This window comes from Ictalurus furcatus, chromosome 24, assembly GCF_023375685.1.
Source record: "Ictalurus furcatus strain D&B chromosome 24, Billie_1.0, whole genome shotgun sequence".
In the NCBI taxonomy this organism is placed as follows: domain Eukaryota; kingdom Metazoa; phylum Chordata; class Actinopteri; order Siluriformes; family Ictaluridae; genus Ictalurus; species Ictalurus furcatus.
In genome coordinates, this window is record NC_071278.1 from 5,194,414 (window position 1) to 5,212,845 (window position 18,432).

An 18,432-nucleotide genomic window follows, 5' to 3' on the forward strand; every position below is an offset into this window, starting at 1 on the left:
CACTATTGCTCATGTGGTGTTGCTTAATTATAATGGAGTAAGCATAGACTTGCTTGAAATGAATTGTTGAGGTAAGTTTTATTCACTTGCCAACACTGAGTGGCTATATTTAACTAAGCCTGTTTCTTTGCTAATGCCAGGTTTGACTAGCATAGATTCCATTTCCTAACCTAATATGGCTAGGCAGCAAAGCAAAATCTAGCTAATGGTAAATATTGCAAACTTACAGAGACCGAGTGATGTTTTCATGCAAAATGATTGATGTGTAAATGGTTACAGTATCTCTGTCTAAACATGTTATGACCATGACTTTAAGATTTATACATTATGAAAGGGACAAACAACAAAACAGAGAGCACTTCAGCGCATCCTACTGTATAAAACCACACAGTGTGTTTCGTAACCGAACAATTCGCACAAATTCACAAACTACACACAACTTAAATTCATGAAAATGTTCTCCATTTATTTTATAACGCTTATGCAGTCATTTCAACTTTAGATAATAAGTGACAGAGTTAAGGCAAGTATTATGAACATGTCTTATTTCCTGTGAGAAGATCAGTATAGAAGATAACACTGCTGACTTTGTAACCTTTTGCTTATAATTACACGTGCACTGAATACGATATTGTAAATATTGTCAGAATTTTCGATTTAAAAAATAGATTTTAAAAAATAAAGTAAATGGGTTAATTAGGTAGTTTGGCAAAACATAATTCCAGCAAAATACCTGTATATTACAAACTGGCATCCCATCCAGGATAAAAAAAAGGCTACAGAAAATGAATGAATGAATGAATAAATATATGTACAGGTTAAAAATAGAATGGAAAAGAGGCAGATGAAGAAGATTAACTCGTGTAGTGAAGTGAATCAGAGGGGAAATCAAGCACTCATGTGTGAACACGCCAGAACTTTCAAGATGATAATTCTGAGAAAAAAATGAAAGCATTTTCAAATGTCATATACACAAATGAATCCTACTTGCCTAGAATCATGTCTACAGATCACTGCTTACATGATCAGTGATCAACATCTTACTCAGCTAATGATTTCTTTTAACTACTCTGCTGTTTGAATCATGCATTTGTGCTGTTTATTTTATGACAGAGGATATGTGAAGCAAATTACCTGCCATGTTCCTCTCATATGAACCAACATGGCTGTATCATATTAACACATTCCAGATAATTCTTTAAACTCGGTCTAAAACTAAATGCTGTCCTCTACATATTTTGAAAAAAATGTAGTAGGATAAAAAAAAAAAACGTCAGTGCTGAAATGCTAGAAAGGCCTTTTAGAAATGGATAACGTAATAGGATTTTTTATATATATATATATATATATATATATATATATATATATATATATTTTAAATAGGCCTGATTATCAAGGAGAGGGTCACTATGGCAAGCAATAAATAAATAAGTAAATAAATAAATAAATAAATAAATAAATAAAGTTTAACCATTTTTTAATTAAAACCGCAAGTGTTCACAAATACTGCACGTTTTAACGCACTTCATAGCTTCTGTATAATGCTGTGGTTTTATCAAGTAGTAAACCGCTAACAATAAAGTTCTTTTCTATACAGAAAACACACTTTGTTTTCTCCTTATATACAAAGAACTTCCGGTCCGCGTGCTCACTTTTCCCGCGAAACTACAAAGCCTTATGCCGTGGAATGTACCATTCTGAAATCACCTCAGGCAGAGGGGTGGTGACTCCAAGAGATAAATGAAATTGTGTTTTTGTTTTGAGATAAACGGATATACATATCTGTTATTTTTTAATCATGGATGTATGTAATATAAGATGATTTAGACTAATACGTGAAATATACTTCGAAAGTTAATTGACGTGACCTTATGATTGTAGTCCCACCCCTGCATTTCTTCCCCGAGTGTGTGCGCTCTTATTGTTGTTTAAACTCTTCATTGTGTGCTGGATTTTCAGTATCAGCTGGAGCTGAGAATTAGTCTGATCATTCGGTTAAAAGTTTAAGAGTTTGGGAAACGTGTGTGCACAACAATGAAGGTAAGAAATACTGTCGAGTGTATTTGTCCCCTTTTTACTATATTTTTATTTCAAGAGTACGGCGTACGAGAGCTAAAATTAATGTCATACAGGCGTTAAATAAAAATAAACTAATAAAAGTAAGATATTAATCAGGTGTGTGTATATATAACTATACTTTTAACCTTAGTGATTGTGATCCTGTTAAATTAACTAACCATTTAATTTTTATTGCCATTTATAACAATTACCTTTAGCTTTTGTTTTATTTAGTATTTTTTTAAACTTATTTATTAAACCTGTAAAGTAAATGTAAATAAATCTTCCAACAACACATGTGGTATGCAACCAAGTCCATTTAATGTTTTTCTTTTGTAATGAGCTTTTTCTTTGTATATTTATGTGCATAAAGTATAAGTATTATTGTTGTTGTTGTTGTTATTGTTATTATTATTATTATTATTATTATTATTATTATAAATAATTATTTTAATTTGCAGGACTTTGCAGTACACGTCATGCTTCCTTGTTTAGTGTCTTGCATAATCCAATCTTTCATTCAACCTTACTATTTTAACCTTTTTATTTTATTTGTACTTTCTTGACACTTTTTAAAAAAAAAAAAATTAATTAAAGTAAATAAAGGACATTTTATAATTTTAGGTTTGGGCTATCAAATAAGGGAACACTGACCAGTGTGTATAAAAATAAACATTTATACATTTGACATATTACGTGACTATAAAATGAACATAGTTAATAAACTTTTGTTTATTTAGCCTAATATTTTGATTTAATTTTCAGTCAGAGTTTAATTTCTGTTCGAGATCCAGGTGTGTGTGGGTTTGATTGGTTTATATGTAGTAGTATTAATGGTAATACAGTATCAGTAATGTAATCTTTTAGATTACGTAATAGTCTGCTTTTACACTGACTTTAGTCCTTTTTATGTTTTAACATTTGTGACGTACATTTTAGGAATAAAAACGCATAAAGAAAGGATACAATTGTATTACAAAAAAAAAACAAACCCTTCCCGCGAACATAGTATTTTGTTACAAGCGTTTATTAAGACATGTTTATTGAGTTGACATGTTGAAGTTAATATCACATGGAATATCACCTTTTATTATTTAACAAACAATTCCTCCAGTTATTTGGCTTCATGTCAGAATTGAACTTTGCCCAAGAAAATACTGCAGATTTTATTGTTTAAACTGATGTACTGCATCTGTAGCTGTTCCCATGAATATTAACTTCAACCCATGTCCTTTTCCTTGACCTGGGATTGCTGAATGAATGATAATGGACATTTATAAAGGGCAGTTTCTGAACTGTGTCATCATCCCAAATTCCAAAACGTTAATGGGAACAGTAAGGCTGTTCGGATGTGACCGCCATGAGAGAAAGTCTTAAAACTGTTCTGGAATTGTTTTGAATTTTCCAGCGCTGGAACAAGACAGGAAAAAAGTCATGTTACTGGATTTCCTGATGGTTTTTATGTCTCCATACGAGCATAAATTCTTCCGTCTGGAAAAAGTATTCGTAAATGAATTTCAGAGTTCATTAGAGTTTAATTTAAAGACACGTTTGTCTGTTCTTTTCTCAGTAAATGTGTCCAAATTATTCTCTGATACTGACGGTTACGTAGAGGTCGGGTGATCGTGGTACCTACCTGCCGATGTCCGATTAGTCAACCGATTAGTTTTTAAAATTGATGCTAAATGAAAATATAATCCTCAAAGTAAAATATTGCTGAACTTTATTAGGAAAATAAACAGTACTGACTGTACATTGAAAATGTACTGTACTTTTTAAAAATGAAATAAATATTATGTTAACTATTAATAAATATTAAAGTAAATAAAGGGTATATATCCAAACTGAACCAAAAAGAGACATCTAAAATGAAGAAACCCCCCCAAAAAACACTTCAAATAACAACAAAATTGGTCAGTGGTAGTTTTTATTTTGGATCTAGAGGCCGCTCTCGTACCGTATAATGACGGCGGACCCTTCTCTCAGCCGTTCCCACAACGGACGCAACCAGGATCAACTATCAGGCAGCCGATTAATGGGCAAAACCGATCAATCGGCCGACCTGTAGATGTAGTGGATTAGTCTGATGTGTGTGTGTGTACAGTTAATTTTTTTGGCTAAGCCTGAGTAACTATTAGATGACATATTTTCAGAAAGCCTTGGTGGACATATTTGAAGGCCCAAGCGATGAGGAGGAGTTTCTTGGTTTCAGAGGTGGTGCTTCAGGGCAGCTCTCTGAGGAGAGCCGAGACAGCCTCCACTCCCAGACCTCATGGAAGCCGGTGAGCGTTGTCGGATATTTCCGCTTCTTAAAAAGCACACGCTGGGAGCAGATCGTCTACACCCGCTGTAGCGAATCGGTCACTCCAGGAGGACACACACGTTTATAATATCAGGAGAAGACTCGCTAACGTGTACCTTCTTCCAGAATCCATGGATCCTCGAAGCATGTTTTATTTCACTGTACTGGTCTTAACCCCGTGAGAAATAAAATAATAATAATAATAAAAGGTTTATTTATTTATTTATTTATTTTTATTCAGTCAACACTCTGGAAGAAATTCTTAAAGTCGAACCTAATGCAATTTTTAGAGGGTTTTTTAAATTTTTTTTTTATTATTTTTTTTTTAATAAATGGATTTAAAAAACCTTATATAGAGTTCCTTACACATTTCCCACCAAGGAAATAGCCATAGAAGCATGGTGTTAAACAAACAACAAAAAAAAACGATCTTAAAAAGCATGATTGATTAGTGTTTATCCATCAAGAATCCATCGTTCTCTGTAACGGTGTCTCTGGTTCTGTTCTAGGTTCTTCGCTTTAAATCGAAATTCATTACGGATGAGCTGGCTCAGGTCTTCGTGGACACGGACAGTGAAGAGGAGTTTGAAGGGTTCAGTAAAGATGAGAGCACTCTACATAACAGCTGGATGAGTCCCATGGTAACTGACGTCTATATATGCGTGTGTGTTTCTTTATATCTGTCGGTCTACCATGAAACCCATGCGTGCATATTGAAATATCTATGAGGTCTGTAGTGTTCCTGGTGCTAATTTGTTGGGTCTTGCTGTGCTTTTGTCAGTCAGACATTGCTAGCGTAGTTCCAATGACGTTTAATAAGAGAGAAAAAAAATCACAATGATTTCACATATAATTGAAAACACCAAGGAATTGCTGTTGGCTCCTAAAAACGAAAGCGCCAGAAGCTTCTGGACACGGTTACCATTTTCAAGTGACGTTAAGCGTAGACATAGTGGAGATTTCGGTGCAACTGTTGGACTCGAAGACCCAGAATGCAATGCAGCTACAGTTGCTCTGAGTTACGGCAGAGGCTCGGCTAATTAGCGATCTACAAAATTGATGGCTGTATCAGTGTGAACGTTGAAGTTTTGGAAGCTGATCTGTTCGAGCGGAGTGAAACGGATGAGCGAGCCGGACAGACTAAAGGACTAAAGTGCCGCTGCATCGCTCTATTTAAGTAGAGTTGAAGCGATTTACTAAATACCACTGAATAGTGCTAGTCGAACAGCATTGTGGGTAATGTAGTAAGTCGTAAAGAAAAAAAAATAGACCAACATGTAGATGAAAGATTTAAACTGATATTATTAGAAACTTATTAGAAAATAAATCGTGGATGCCATTTAAAAAAAAAAAAATAACATGCAAGTCATAATGGGTGGAATTTTCCATGTGTGTTTCCAATAATTCCTCTCCTCTTCCTCCCTCAGGATTACGAGGCAGAGGAAGACAGTGACGACATTGGGTTTTATTCAGACGACGAGGAGGACGATTCAGCCCTGCAAAAAAGGCGGAGCTCAGGATTGTGTGTCGCATTCAGGTTTCCTGCCAGAAGAAGTTCCGCCCAGGAAAGTACTGTGCCAAAGGAATCCAGAGTTTCCCTGAACAGAGATCAGCCTGTGGGGAGAGGCAGAAAGAGGAGAGGAGGCGGTGCAGATCCACCTGCGGCTCAGAAAAGCAGAAAAGTCGAGAAAAGATCCAGAGCCCCTAATAATGACTCTGAGGAAGAGGATAAAGATGAGGACGAAGAGGAGGCAGTCGGACTAACTGGGGCAGGTGTACAGATACTGAGTCAGAGAGCTAAAAATATTCAGGAGAATAAAGCAATGGTAAATATTCTCTTTGAATAACGAATGAGATTAGCGTCCTACATCCATTATAATCTCTGAATGGTTTTTAAGAGTGTGTGTGTGTGTGTGTGTGTGTGTGTGTGTGTGTGTGTGCTCGCTCGCAGCTTGCAAAGCTATTTGCAGACCTGACCTCATTACCTGTACTCTCCCAAAAGACCACGCCCGTGGTAAGTGCTGTATTTTTACTTGTATCTTTTTGCTTAATATTAACTGTGTATTTATTTAGTTTAGAAAAAAAGTTTTCTTTATAAGCCAGTTCTCTTTAACGACATGTTTCATTTTCCATTTGAGATTGTGTACCCTTTCAATTCTTCTTCTTCTTTATTTTCATGTACAAATGGCTTTTGAAATGTGAGCTATTAGTAACGAGGCCACGTGGCTCCTCACTTGCAAGGTGATAAACAGTGTAGCGCATATATATATAAAATTGAACAAACAGTTGTGTTACTGTTGAGTTTTAGTCTGAAGTTTATATTTGTAACACTCTGGATTTTATTATAAATAAATGAAAACACGGTATTGAAAGGGTTTTTTTTTTTTTTTTTTTTTTTCATCCGAGTAATGTATTAATCGGAAATAAATAAATAATAATGGCCGGTTAATCGATTATAAAATAATCGTTAGTTACAGCCCTAGTTTTATCATGGCTGTAAATCCGTCCTAGTGTTTATTTTCCTGAAGCACTTGTTCACATGGGGACACTGGGTATAAAATCTGTAATGCTCCGGTTAAAAATGTTGTTTAAGATGTTTCAGTAATATATTGTAGGCTTAGGCTGACTATGGCCTCGTTTGGAAACACAAATGAAACAGCAACCACTGAAAATTGCACTGTGTAAGAAGTTAGAGTCTGTTCTCGGTCCCACGTGATGATTCACACACTGCTGACAGCCAGAAAGTGAGACCCATATATATCAGTGTACAATGTTGAAAACCGCTAAGCAGGAGGCACTTGTAGTGAAAGTAGCTACCTGATGACACACATTTGACTTATTTACTTATTGTTTCCAACTGTATTTAACACTCGTGTTTTTTTTCCCCCTGGAAAACAGAAGAAGAAGAAGCAGCAGAGTCCGAGAAAGCGTGCGTCTGAAGTGCAGAGCGAGAGGCGGAACCCGAGCCGCAAAGCCAGACCCCCCGAGCATTTCGGGCTCGAGCAGGAACCAGTCGTTGCTGCTGCGAAACCAAGAAAGAGTGTTGAATTTGACCTGAAGAAACTGATGGAGGTGAACAACAAACAAACATTGCATGTACTCCGAGTTCCTGTTGCGCATTACTGTGCTACAACCACTATCCCAGGATGATGTGTAAGTTAGGGTTTGAGTTGTTGATTTAATGTATTTTGAACACGCAGATTGATGAAGAGCTGCGTGTGAACAGAGACACACCGAGAAGAAAATCCCGAAAGCGCAGTTCTGTACGAATGCCAGACGACATCACGGAGGAGGAGCTGGACAACGTGGCTGACCGTGCTAAAGACAAAATTCTTGATAAAGAAAATGTAAGTTGGTGGTTAGGGCACGTAGGCTTTATTTATTTATTTTTTAAAAATTTGCGATACATATCATATAAAAGGATTACATATTTGCTTATCCATTATTTTCATCTGATCAACCATCTCTCTTCATGTTTTAAATCAAAAGTCATATTCCTGAAAAGTATCGTTTGCCGTGTTTGCTGCTGATGTTGCTAATTCTGCTTGCTAATTCCTGTTTCAAACCAGGAATTGCAATTCATCAACTATTACCATTTTAAAATTTATGTAAGAACGAAACGGCGTAATTTGTATCCATTAATTGTTGCATTTAAAAACAAATAAATTCCCGTTCTCACTTCGCTTACCCCCCCCCCCCCCCCCTTTGAAAACATCTTATGTTATAGAGAATCCAGAAAGGTCGGCATACAGGTTTCTGTGAATGTACCGTTACTATAGAAATGATGACGTATCAGAACAAGTTCGTTAACTTGGTATTTAACTACTAATCAACACATTCTGACCAATCAGAATTGAGGATGTGCTATAAATATATTTTATGCATAGGTTGACAATTGTCATTGAACACATGGATACAGACTAGACCAGTATTTAAAAAATGGATCGAGTATTTTCTCCATCATCATCAGATGATGGTGAAATCTTGTTAAATCTCTGCTGTCTGTCACCTGGAGTCTTAAGAGAGCAAATTTGTCCTGCTCTTCAGGTGGAACAGACATCTTTGCCAGTCTGAGCGACTACCCCAAGCGACTATCCCAAGCATCTGTCTATCCCAAGCATCTGTCTATCCCAAGCATCTGTCTATCCCAGGCATCTATCCCAGGCATCTATGTGGAACAAGCAAATAGTTCCTCCCTCTTACTAATGCAATACCTTAGATGAGACGTGTTAAATTCTTCATTCTGACCGACCGGTAGTCGTGTGGAACTCGACTGCCTAAAATGTATCCTTAGACCTGTAATCAGTCTTTGTGCCGTTGGACACAGTGGTGTTCATGCTAATTGGAACCTGGCCTTTGTGGGAACGGGTCATACAGCTGTGTTTTGATTTGATGTGTGTATATTTTTATTTGACTGACATCAGGACGTTGTGTTTTGCAGGGCAGCACATGTCACCAGTGCAGACAGAAGACTTTGGACACCAAGACTGAGTGCAGGAACCCGTACTGTCAGGGGGTCAAAGGGCAGTTCTGTGGGCCCTGCTTGCGAAACCGCTACGGAGAGGACGTCCGTACAGCTCTGTTAGATCCGGTAAGGATAAACAAACAAACAAAAACAATCAAAAACAAGGAATTTGTAGAACACTGTAAAAGTTACCTTCCATGAATGCTACACGTTTTAAAATCCACTTCCGCTATACAGGTGTTAATTTAAAGTCGTTACTATGGAAACAATAATAGACACATTCTGACCAATCAGTATGGAGAATTTAACTGCACTTTAAAGGCTCAAATGAAACCTCATAAAATTAAATCTATATATTTCAAAAACTGAAAAAATATGAAAGAATTGTGTTAAACTTTTTTTTGTGCAAACACAGTACTGTGCAAAAGTTTTAGGCCCCCTTTTTTTATTATTTATTTTTAGTATAAACTTTTAGATTTTTATTTGATGACTTCTACATTATCGAGTCAGTACAAAAACTTTGTTTTAGGTTTCAAAACATTAGTTTTCCAGCACAAAATTAAATGTTAGAGAAAAATGTTTGTGTGTCAGTAAAGAAAGCAGTATATTAAGTGGTAAGAGACGCTTTTCAGACAAAAACACAATGAATGCTGCTGGGTTTCGCTGTAAAAATAAGACGTGAGTGCGACAGTCAAAGTCCAGAAGAACCGTGTCTGGTTCTGCACCACGCTCAATAAACCTTACAGCTCATTCCCTTATAAAACTGTAGAAAGTGTACCTGAGACTCCTTTTTTATTATTATTTTTTTAATAAAAGCAAAGGGTTGTCACACCAAATATTGCCTTTGTTTCATTTATTACTGTTAATTGCTCTTTATAGTATTTTTTTTATTTTAATGGAGATTTAATTTCATAACATTTTAATTTAATTATTTTGAAGGCTTCTTTGCTCTACAGCATTTCTTTGTATGTGCCTAAAACTTTTGCACAGCACTGTATATTGGTGTATAATTGGATGTGAGTCAATTGGAAAACCGTAAAAGTGCAAGATAAGTTAGAATCGAATAAATTATTTTTCTCTAGAAGAATCCCGACACCCGTACTGTAAGCACTGGAACACTCGTATTTAAGAAAATGGAGATTATGTAGGGAAATGATACACTTTGTGACACATTTTTAGCAATAAACAATGCAAAAGTAAACAATAATAATACAAAAAAGTAAAGGTTTTAATTTGACTTGATTTTGTGTAATAGGAAGGTTTTATATCATTCTTGAAAAAGTAGGTGGTCAGAGTTTAGCTGAATGTTGCTTTGTGATTGTGTTTAGTTAATGTGTGTGTGTGTGTGTGTGTGTTAGTTGTGGGAGTGTCCTCTGTGTCGAGGTATCTGTAACTGTAGCCTGTGTCGTAAACGGGATGGACGCTGTGCCACCGGTGCTCTTACTCACTTAGCCAAATATTATGGCTATGACAACGTCAAGGAATATCTAGAGAGGTATGTGCACTCCTTTTTAACATGTTGTTTTTCTTTCTTTCTTCATTGGCTTTCTTCTGTCTCGATCCGATTCCAATTACATTTCTAAATATAATGTGAAGGAAGGACACTTTTACTGGATGTAGGTCAGATAGCGGTATGAACAGAGAGATGATTAATATTGTACTGGTGTGCACATGCTTTATAAGTTTCCACATCAGTCTTATATCTATATCACTCTTCCATTTTTCCTCTAGTTCAATTAAGTAGACAGATACTGACTTGACAGACACATACTTGTAACTTATTTGTCGTTATACCGGTACAAAATTAAAAAAAAAAAAAAAGCCTTACTGGGGAAGCCAGTGTGTCCATGTACACCACCTTTTTGGGAATTATGATTTTTTTTTTTTTTTTTTTTAAATTTAGTATTTACTAAATGAACTGGTATGGTTCATAATCCTGCGTGTTTAGAGTTTGCCCATCTTGTCCCCCGATTCACCTGGGATAGGCTCCAGGCTCGCCATGACCCTGTGTAGGATGAGCGGTACAGAAAATGCACGGATGGATGGGCGTGGCTTATTGGACAGCTGAACTTTAATAAAGTCCCCATGAAAGTGCCTTGAAACACATAGCGTTATTCGATGTGTTGATGTAATTTCCACTGAAACAGGAAGTCAGGGTGGGACATATCAAGTGGCCCCTCCCCCTTTTTAAATAGCCAATAGCGTTTAGCTTACCTCCCAGCCAGGAAACTTACAACAGTCAGGAGCGGGACACTTCAGATTCTAGAGAGCATTTGATTGGACAGAAAATCTGATGAGCAAGCGAAGTGCAGAATGATGTCATCAAAATTGTTGATTCATATTGGTGGTAGAGAGAGACTGTACATTTTTAATGATCTTTTTAAATGCGAATTTCGTCATTATTTTTGGAGCACACTAGCTGATAGATAGACCTTTGCTAATACAAGACCTTGTCTGGAACAGCACCCCCCCTATATCAACTCTTTGAGGCTTACGTTCCCTCAAGCAATCTGCGATCGGTTAACGACCGACGCTTAGTAGTGCCTACTCGGCATGACTCAAGGTCCCGTTCCAGAACCTTCACACTATCTGTCCCTCAGCGGTGCAATGAACTTCCAACCTCGATCCAGACCACAGAATCTGTCACTATCTTCAAAAAACGTAGTACACATAGAGCACGTAACTAACCCCCAAAACGCCAACCCCACATTATCCTTAAAAAAATAAATAATAAATAAAAAAAAACATACTCTGGCTCTTACACCTCTACTCTGTGCACTTTGCTTCTCTAGAACTCAATTATAAATCTTGTATGGTAGCACTACTTGTATTGTTCTCCACTTGATATATCGCTTTGCTTGTATTTCCTCATCTGTAAGTCGCTTTGGATAAAAGCGTCTGCTAAATGAATAACTGTAAATGTAATGTAGATGACCTTAAGGCTAAAATATTCATACTAAAAGCCACTGATTGATGCTGCTTTGCATGATGACCTATTACAGATTATTGTTGCATATTTTTTGATTTTATTGTATTTATTTAATTCATTTATTTATTTATTTGCAGTCTGCAGAAGGATCGTGACTGAAATCCAGCCCGTGTGTTCAGGAACCTACTGTAAGCCGTTAAAGGAACAGCGCAGCGTTTTTCAGCCTTATCTCTATCCTCCACATCTGTAGAGTACGTGAGACCACTGACAGGCATTTTGACTAGTCTCGCTACACTGAGGAGAGAAACCGAAAACCTGTTCTTACTGTTCTTGTATAGTATTATCCCGAAGTAACTACCGAAGCCGAAATGACAAAAGTATGCAGATTTTAAGCATTTTGTTTACGAATACCTTTGACTGAAAAATTCACAAGTAATACAAATTATGCACGTTTTGTGTACGCGGTAACGACATCCGTGACACCGACTGCCCTTAGACTCCCTGACAGGTTTACAGTGCTTTTACTGAAGAAGATTGCATGTTTTTAATATACTTGTTCACTTCATCAAAAACAAAAACATTCCTTTGTCAATGCAAAGAATGTTCCTCTGGAGGATTTGTTCAGCACTCTTCATCACTTTGCGCAAAATCTTTACCAGTTTTATATTTATCTAGGTTTTAAACCTCCTATAAATGAAATCTGTTAAAGATTTTTTTTTTTTTTTAATGTAATGAACAGGTTTTCTTCCCCAGACATAATAAAATTAAGCATTTGAAGCATTTTGGATGGGACACATTTCGAGACAACTGATTTAGAGACAGAATTCTGCTTGCAGTCGTTGTCTAAATAAGAGACACACTTAACATAAAACTGTTTTTGTTGTATTGGCTCTTTACTTTCAAATGCAAAGTGCTGCAATAAACACGTTAATTTTTAATGTGATCCATTGCTGATGATGGACTAGACTGATTAAAGTTTGCTTTTAGAAATTGGTCAGTTTTGTATGTTTGTAACACAAAGAGAACTTCCCGGTTTTATAATTGCACTCGGTAAAAGTTCAACAGGAACTGTACTGTATTGTATTGTAACTTTTCCCCCCACTTTTACTGTCCCAGTGTTTATAAAGACAGATTTGTGTACGTTCTTCAGCTTGGGGTTCTATAAAATCTGTACAATCGTAGTTGTTTTCTAAATAAATACCTGATTTGGTTTGCGTGTCCCGGTTATTGAACGAGTCGATCACGGTTTGTAGAAAGTGGATATGCAGCACGTTTATGGACATTTCACTGTGCAACAGCACAAAGTTCTCAGCAGCTGTTCCTCTTGCCCTCTCCATGACCTTGTTCAGTACTGACCTTCGGTGCTTGAGTGCTGGATAATGTGCTGAAGGGAAACTTCCAGGCTCCTGCTTTCTAAACGAAAGCTCTTTGTAAATGTGAAACTGTGACCTTGTGGAGTCTGGCGAAAGCACGCTTGACTCAAATGGCAGGTAAATGGGCTTCGTGAGGGGCCATTTCAACAGAATCGCTCGTGAGTGCTGGTGTGAGTGTTCAAAGCAATTTTCTGTGCTTGAATCTGGATGGAAATATAAAGTAATGTAGACACTTGGAGTACAGCACAATGTCACTTTCTGTATCTGTTTTGTGTTACAAATACCTGCTGTGCTGTGGAAAAGTATTTGCCGGATTTCTTCGGTTTTTGTGTACCTCATACTAAATAGTTTTAGATCTTCAAATGAAATACAACATAAAACAAAGGCAATCTGAGTAAACACACAGTACAGTTGTTATTTTTTATTGAAGCAAAAAAAAAAAAAGAAAGATATCCAGCACCTTTGACTTGTGAAAAACTAATTGCCCTGTTGTACTTAAAATCTGCAACCGGACGCTTCCGCTAACTGGAGATCAGTCTTTCACAGCGCCGCGGTGGAATTTTGGCCCACTCTTCTTTGAAGAACTGCTTTAGTTCAGCCCCACTGGAGGGTTTTCAAGCATGAACTGCCTGTTTAAAGTCCTTCCACAGCATCTCAATTGGTTCAATTCAGGACTTTGGTTAGGCCACTCTGAAATTTTAATTTAATTTAAAAGATTTTCTGGTAGAGAGCAGAATTCATGTTTCCCTCAATTACTGCAAGTTGGCCAGGCCCTGAAGCAGCAGAGCATCCCCACATCATCACACTTCCACCACCATGCTTCACCGTAGGTATGATGTTCTTTTTGTGGAATTTGGTGTTTGGTTCACGCCAGATGTAACGGGACCCCTGTCTTCCAAACAGTCCCACGTTCGACTCAGAACATTTTCCCAAAAGGTTTGAGGATCATCAAGGTGTGTTTTGGCAAAATTCAGACGAATCTCAATGTTGTTCTGGGTTAGCAGTGGTTTTCACATCACCACTCTTCCATGGATGCCATTTTTGCCCAGTGTCTTTCTGATAGTGGAGTCATGAACAGTGACCTTTATTGATGCAAGAGAGGCCTGTAGTTTCATTGATGATGTCCTTGGCTCTTTTGTGACTTCCTGGATGAGTCGTTGCTGTGCTCTTAGAGAAATTTTGGAAGGTCGGATACTTCTGGGAAGGTTCACTACTGTGCCGAGTTTTTCTGTTTGTAGATAATGGCTCTCACTGTGGTCCTTTGGAGTACCAGAGCCTTTGAAATAGCTTTGTAACCCTTCACAGACTACTGTATTTCAGTCACATTCTTCATATTTCTGGAATTTCTTTCAACTTTGGCGTAGTGTGTTACTGGGTAAGACCTTTTAACCAACTTCATGCTGTTGAAAAAGTTCTATTTAAGTGTTGATTTGATTGAACAGGGTTTGCAGTAATCAGGCCAGGTTGGGTCTAGTCCAGTTGAACCCCATTATGAATGCAGTTTCATAGATTTGGGGAATTAATAACTATGGGGCCAATACATTTACACACAGGCAGAGTAGGTTTTGGACAAACATTTTTGCTTCAATAAATAACATCAAGATCACAGAACACGGCTCAAATATTTCTCATATGTATCTCACATGTAAGTCACCCCCAACACCTCTGTCTGAGTGTAGATCCACACTAAAGCACACCCCCATCTGCTTCAGATATTTAAAACCTATTTTTTAAGTGATTCTCTTTTCAATAATCCTCCATCCAAACACTCACTGTACACCGGATCCAAAAGCAAACGTGATTGGCTGGACAAACTGAGTGTGAAATTGTTGCACAGGCTACAGATCATGGACATCATTTTTGTTTTAAGTGTTCAGACTCTTCCTAATAGACAACTTAGGTGGAAGTAATAGGGAATGAACTACAGTCTCCTGGCAATGTAATGTCATGGTGGGACTGAGAAACTCTCGAAATCCCAACAGGAAGTTCCGCCATTTATTTATTTTTTAATCAAATCTTTCTCTGGTTATTTTAACCTCCTGTAGCAGCACATGATAGCAGGATATTTAAAGCAGCTGATGTTACTCTCATAGTCACACACATCATTTCTTTTCCTTTATTAAGATTCCTTCTGTGTTTGTGTTTTGTTTCACTTTAGGGGGCCCTGGGCCATGTTCAGAGCCCAGAAGATTAAGCCCCGTAGAGTATGTATGAGAATATGTTAGTGGTTTAGCTGTCGAGAGAGAGAGAGAGAGAGAGACCGAGAGAGAGAGAGAGAGTAAATGTTAATTATATCATCCGAAAATGAGTGAGATGTGTCAGACAGCCAGTTTCTGTGCTGCTGCATATGCAGGACACACACACACACACACACACACATCTGTGAGCTGTTTACCCAAATGGATTCCTTCCCACAGTGGAACATTATGATTTTAAAGCTGTCAATCAGACTGAGAGATAATACATCTCCTTCTCTCTCTCTCTCTCTCTCTCTCTCTCTCTCTCTCTCTCTCTCTCTCCTAAAACAATTTGTTGAGGAGAGAGTTGCTCATCATATCTCCTGTGTGTGATCATTACACCCTGTGACTCATGCACAGAATAAGTTGGTAAAACCGGAGTGTATCACAAGGGGTCCCTGATGCATAGCCTTTTTTTTTTTTATGGTGGAGAGTATCGTATAAGTCAAAAATAACAATAATATGAAAACAAAATAATATAAATTGCAAAATGTCTGAAAAGTCATTTAGTAAAATGAATGTAAATAAGTAAAATAGCAATTTTGTAAAAAAAAAAAAAAAAAACAATTAAAAAAGGAAATACTTGTTGCCATATGGCAACACAATTCATTAAAGGGTTAACTATGACAGTATTCTTCTTTAACCATTAACAATTGTTTAACTGGCTACACACATTTCCACACAGACACAGTGGTTCGTTGGTTACATCACACTATTCACAATGAGCTCTGTGTTTGTAGAAAAGTTCAAGCCAGTGTGACGTGACTTCAATGAGTAACTTTCTGAAAATTGAAAACTGAAAGTGCACATAAGTATAATTACTTTGGTGATCACTACTGTCACGATTATAGAGGCGGATATACATGCAGATTCACAGTTTAATAAAGAATAAACAAAACCCCCTGTACACGAGACACGCGAAACAAACATGAGCCAATACCTAGGAGCCAGGAGAGCATGACGTGATAGCACACGACAAACAAAACCGGACAAAGAGTGAGGTGCAAACATTGACTATATACACAGTGGTGCTCGTTAACCAGAATGAGAGTCATGTGCGGCTGGTCATGTGACGGGGGTGCAGAGGTGCAGTGGCTGCTGGGAATTAAAGTCCAGGGTTCCTTCCGGCGATTCGTAACAGATATCAACCAACTGTTGTTTCATAGTTATTATTTAGTCATTACAAGTAAAATCGTTCATTTCTAAAGCTAAAGCTTAAATATAAAAACTAATAATTCTGATTAGTTCTGAGGTTGTGTCTATCAAATACTAGGGTTGTGTTTATCAGGTACAGAGGCTGTGTTTACAAAGGACTGACGTTGCGTTTATAAAACATTAAGGTTGTGTTTTATGAGGTACTGATGATGTATTTATAAAGTACTGAGTTTGTATGTGTAAAGTACTGAGTTTGTATATGTAAATTACTGAGGTTGTATTTATAAAGTACTGAGTTTGTATGTGTAAAGTACTGAGGATGTATTTGTAAATTACTGAGGATGTATTTATAAAGTACTGAGGTTGTATGTGTAAAGTACTGAGTTTTTATATGTAAATTACTGAAGATGTATTTATAAAGTACTAAGGTTGTATGTGTAAAGTACTGAGTTTGTATATGTAAAGTATTGAGTTTGTATTTGTAAATTACTGAGGATGTATTTATAAAGTACTGAGGTTGTATGTGTAAAGTACTGAGTTTGTATATGTACAGTATTGAGTTTGTATTTGTAAATTACTGAGGATGTATTTATAAAGTACTGAGGTTGTATGTGTAAAGTACTGAGTTTGTATTTGAAAAGTACTGAGATTGTATTTGTAAAGTACTAAGGTTGTATTGGTAAAGTACTGAGGTTGTATTTGTAAAGTACTAAGGTTGTATTGGTAAAGTACCGCGTTTGTATTGGTAAAGTACCGAGTTTGTATTTGTAAAGTACCGAGGTTGTATTTATAAGATATTACAGTTGTGTTTATCACTGATAATGTATTTTTATATACCATGGCTGTGTTTATCAGGTACTGAAGCTGTTTATCAGCTGTTATTTTATTTTTCGTGCATTCTTTATTTTCTTTAGCTTTGAAGTAGAAACATCAACATAATTTCCCGCACTGGTTTATTTGCCTTAAAGCCAGACTTTGTCAGACTAGGCAGTATAGCACTTGGCCGTGGTTTAGGTGGGGCCATGGTTTAAAGTGGATCTACACAGGGAGGAAGGTGTTTGGGGACGAGTTAGAGTAATGACTAACATGGCACACCTGAGTCCTATTGCACCTCTCTCTCTCTCTCTCTCTCTCTCTCTCTCTCTCTCTCTCAGGGCATGAACACAAATACAAACCTGCTCTATGTACTCTAAAGTATTTTTGACTTTAAGTGATACTTCATCCATAAAACTATGTTAACCATGCACTTGTTGTGTATGCAAATAGTGATTTTAAAGACTACAGCAGAGCTCAGAATTCTTGGTTCTGTTTGGTGAGAAGGTGTTGGTTACTTTTCTATAGCAGCAGCTTTCTGCCTACAGAAACAGATTATTAAGAACATGTCATTGTTGATGTGGTGAGGTGTTTGTTAGGTGCTTATTTTGGAATTTTGGAAAGAGTTTCCAGTGCCACTACTTTGGAAAAAAAAAACAACCCCAGAGGTGAAGCTGTTGTACCTGAAACAGGAAAGTCTTCAGAACAGGAAAGGCTTTGGGTTTTGTGGTTTCTGGGTAACATGACACGCTGCATTTATTGTTCTATTCATTTCACAATGTATAAAAATTAAGTGGAAAACAATCAAAAACATTTTTTGGGGGAAAAAAGGAAAAATAAAACCCTTACAGTAACCTTGTTTCATAAGTGTACACACCGCTAAACTAATACTTTATTGAAGCAGCTTTTGATTTTATTCCAGCACTCAGTCTTTTTTGGGTAAGAGTCTATCAGTGTGGTACAACTTGCCTTGGCAATATTTTCCCACTCTTTCTTGCGAAAAACATTCTAGATCCATCAGATTGTGAGGGCATCTCCTGTGCACCGCCCGCTTCAGGTCACCCCACAGAGTTTTAGTTGGATTCAGGTCTGGATTCTGG

General features: G+C 37.1%; 1 protein-coding gene across 2 annotated transcripts; it reads left to right on the forward strand.

Annotated features, from left to right (window-relative positions):
- The first annotated feature begins 1,606 nt into the window (after nucleotides 1–1,606).
- Nucleotides 1,607–12,964, forward strand: cdca7b (cell division cycle associated 7b). Of its 2 annotated transcripts, XM_053613356.1 has the most exons (10): nucleotides 1,607–2,040; nucleotides 4,212–4,340; nucleotides 4,870–5,001; nucleotides 5,788–6,186; nucleotides 6,312–6,374; nucleotides 7,259–7,432; nucleotides 7,561–7,707; nucleotides 8,802–8,951; nucleotides 10,184–10,320; nucleotides 11,892–12,964. In XM_053613356.1, the coding sequence occupies exons 1-10, from the start codon at nucleotides 2,035–2,037 to the stop codon at nucleotides 11,911–11,913; spliced, it is 1,359 nt and encodes a 452-aa protein (XP_053469331.1). In that variant the 5' UTR covers nucleotides 1,607–2,034; the 3' UTR covers nucleotides 11,914–12,964. The 2 variants fall into 2 exon arrangements, with proteins under 2 accessions (XP_053469331.1, XP_053469330.1); XM_053613355.1 differs by lacking the exon at nucleotides 1,607–2,040 and having other exon boundaries at nucleotides 3,632–4,340.
- Nucleotides 12,965–18,432: the final 5,468 nt, after the last annotated feature.

What these genes read in the sequence shown, in the direction of transcription:
- cdca7b (XM_053613355.1), top strand. Translation starts at nt 4,197, where the DNA reads ATGACATATTTTCAGAAAGCCTTGGTGGACATATTTGAAGGCCCAAGC. An exon ending in AAATTCTTGATAAAGAAAAT is followed by an intron (nt 7,708 to 8,801) that starts GTAAGTTGGTGG and finishes TGTGTTTTGCAG; the next exon opens with GGCAGCACATGTCACCAGTG. An exon ending in GTACAGCTCTGTTAGATCCG is followed by an intron (nt 8,952 to 10,183) that starts GTAAGGATAAAC and finishes TGTGTGTGTTAG; the next exon opens with TTGTGGGAGTGTCCTCTGTG.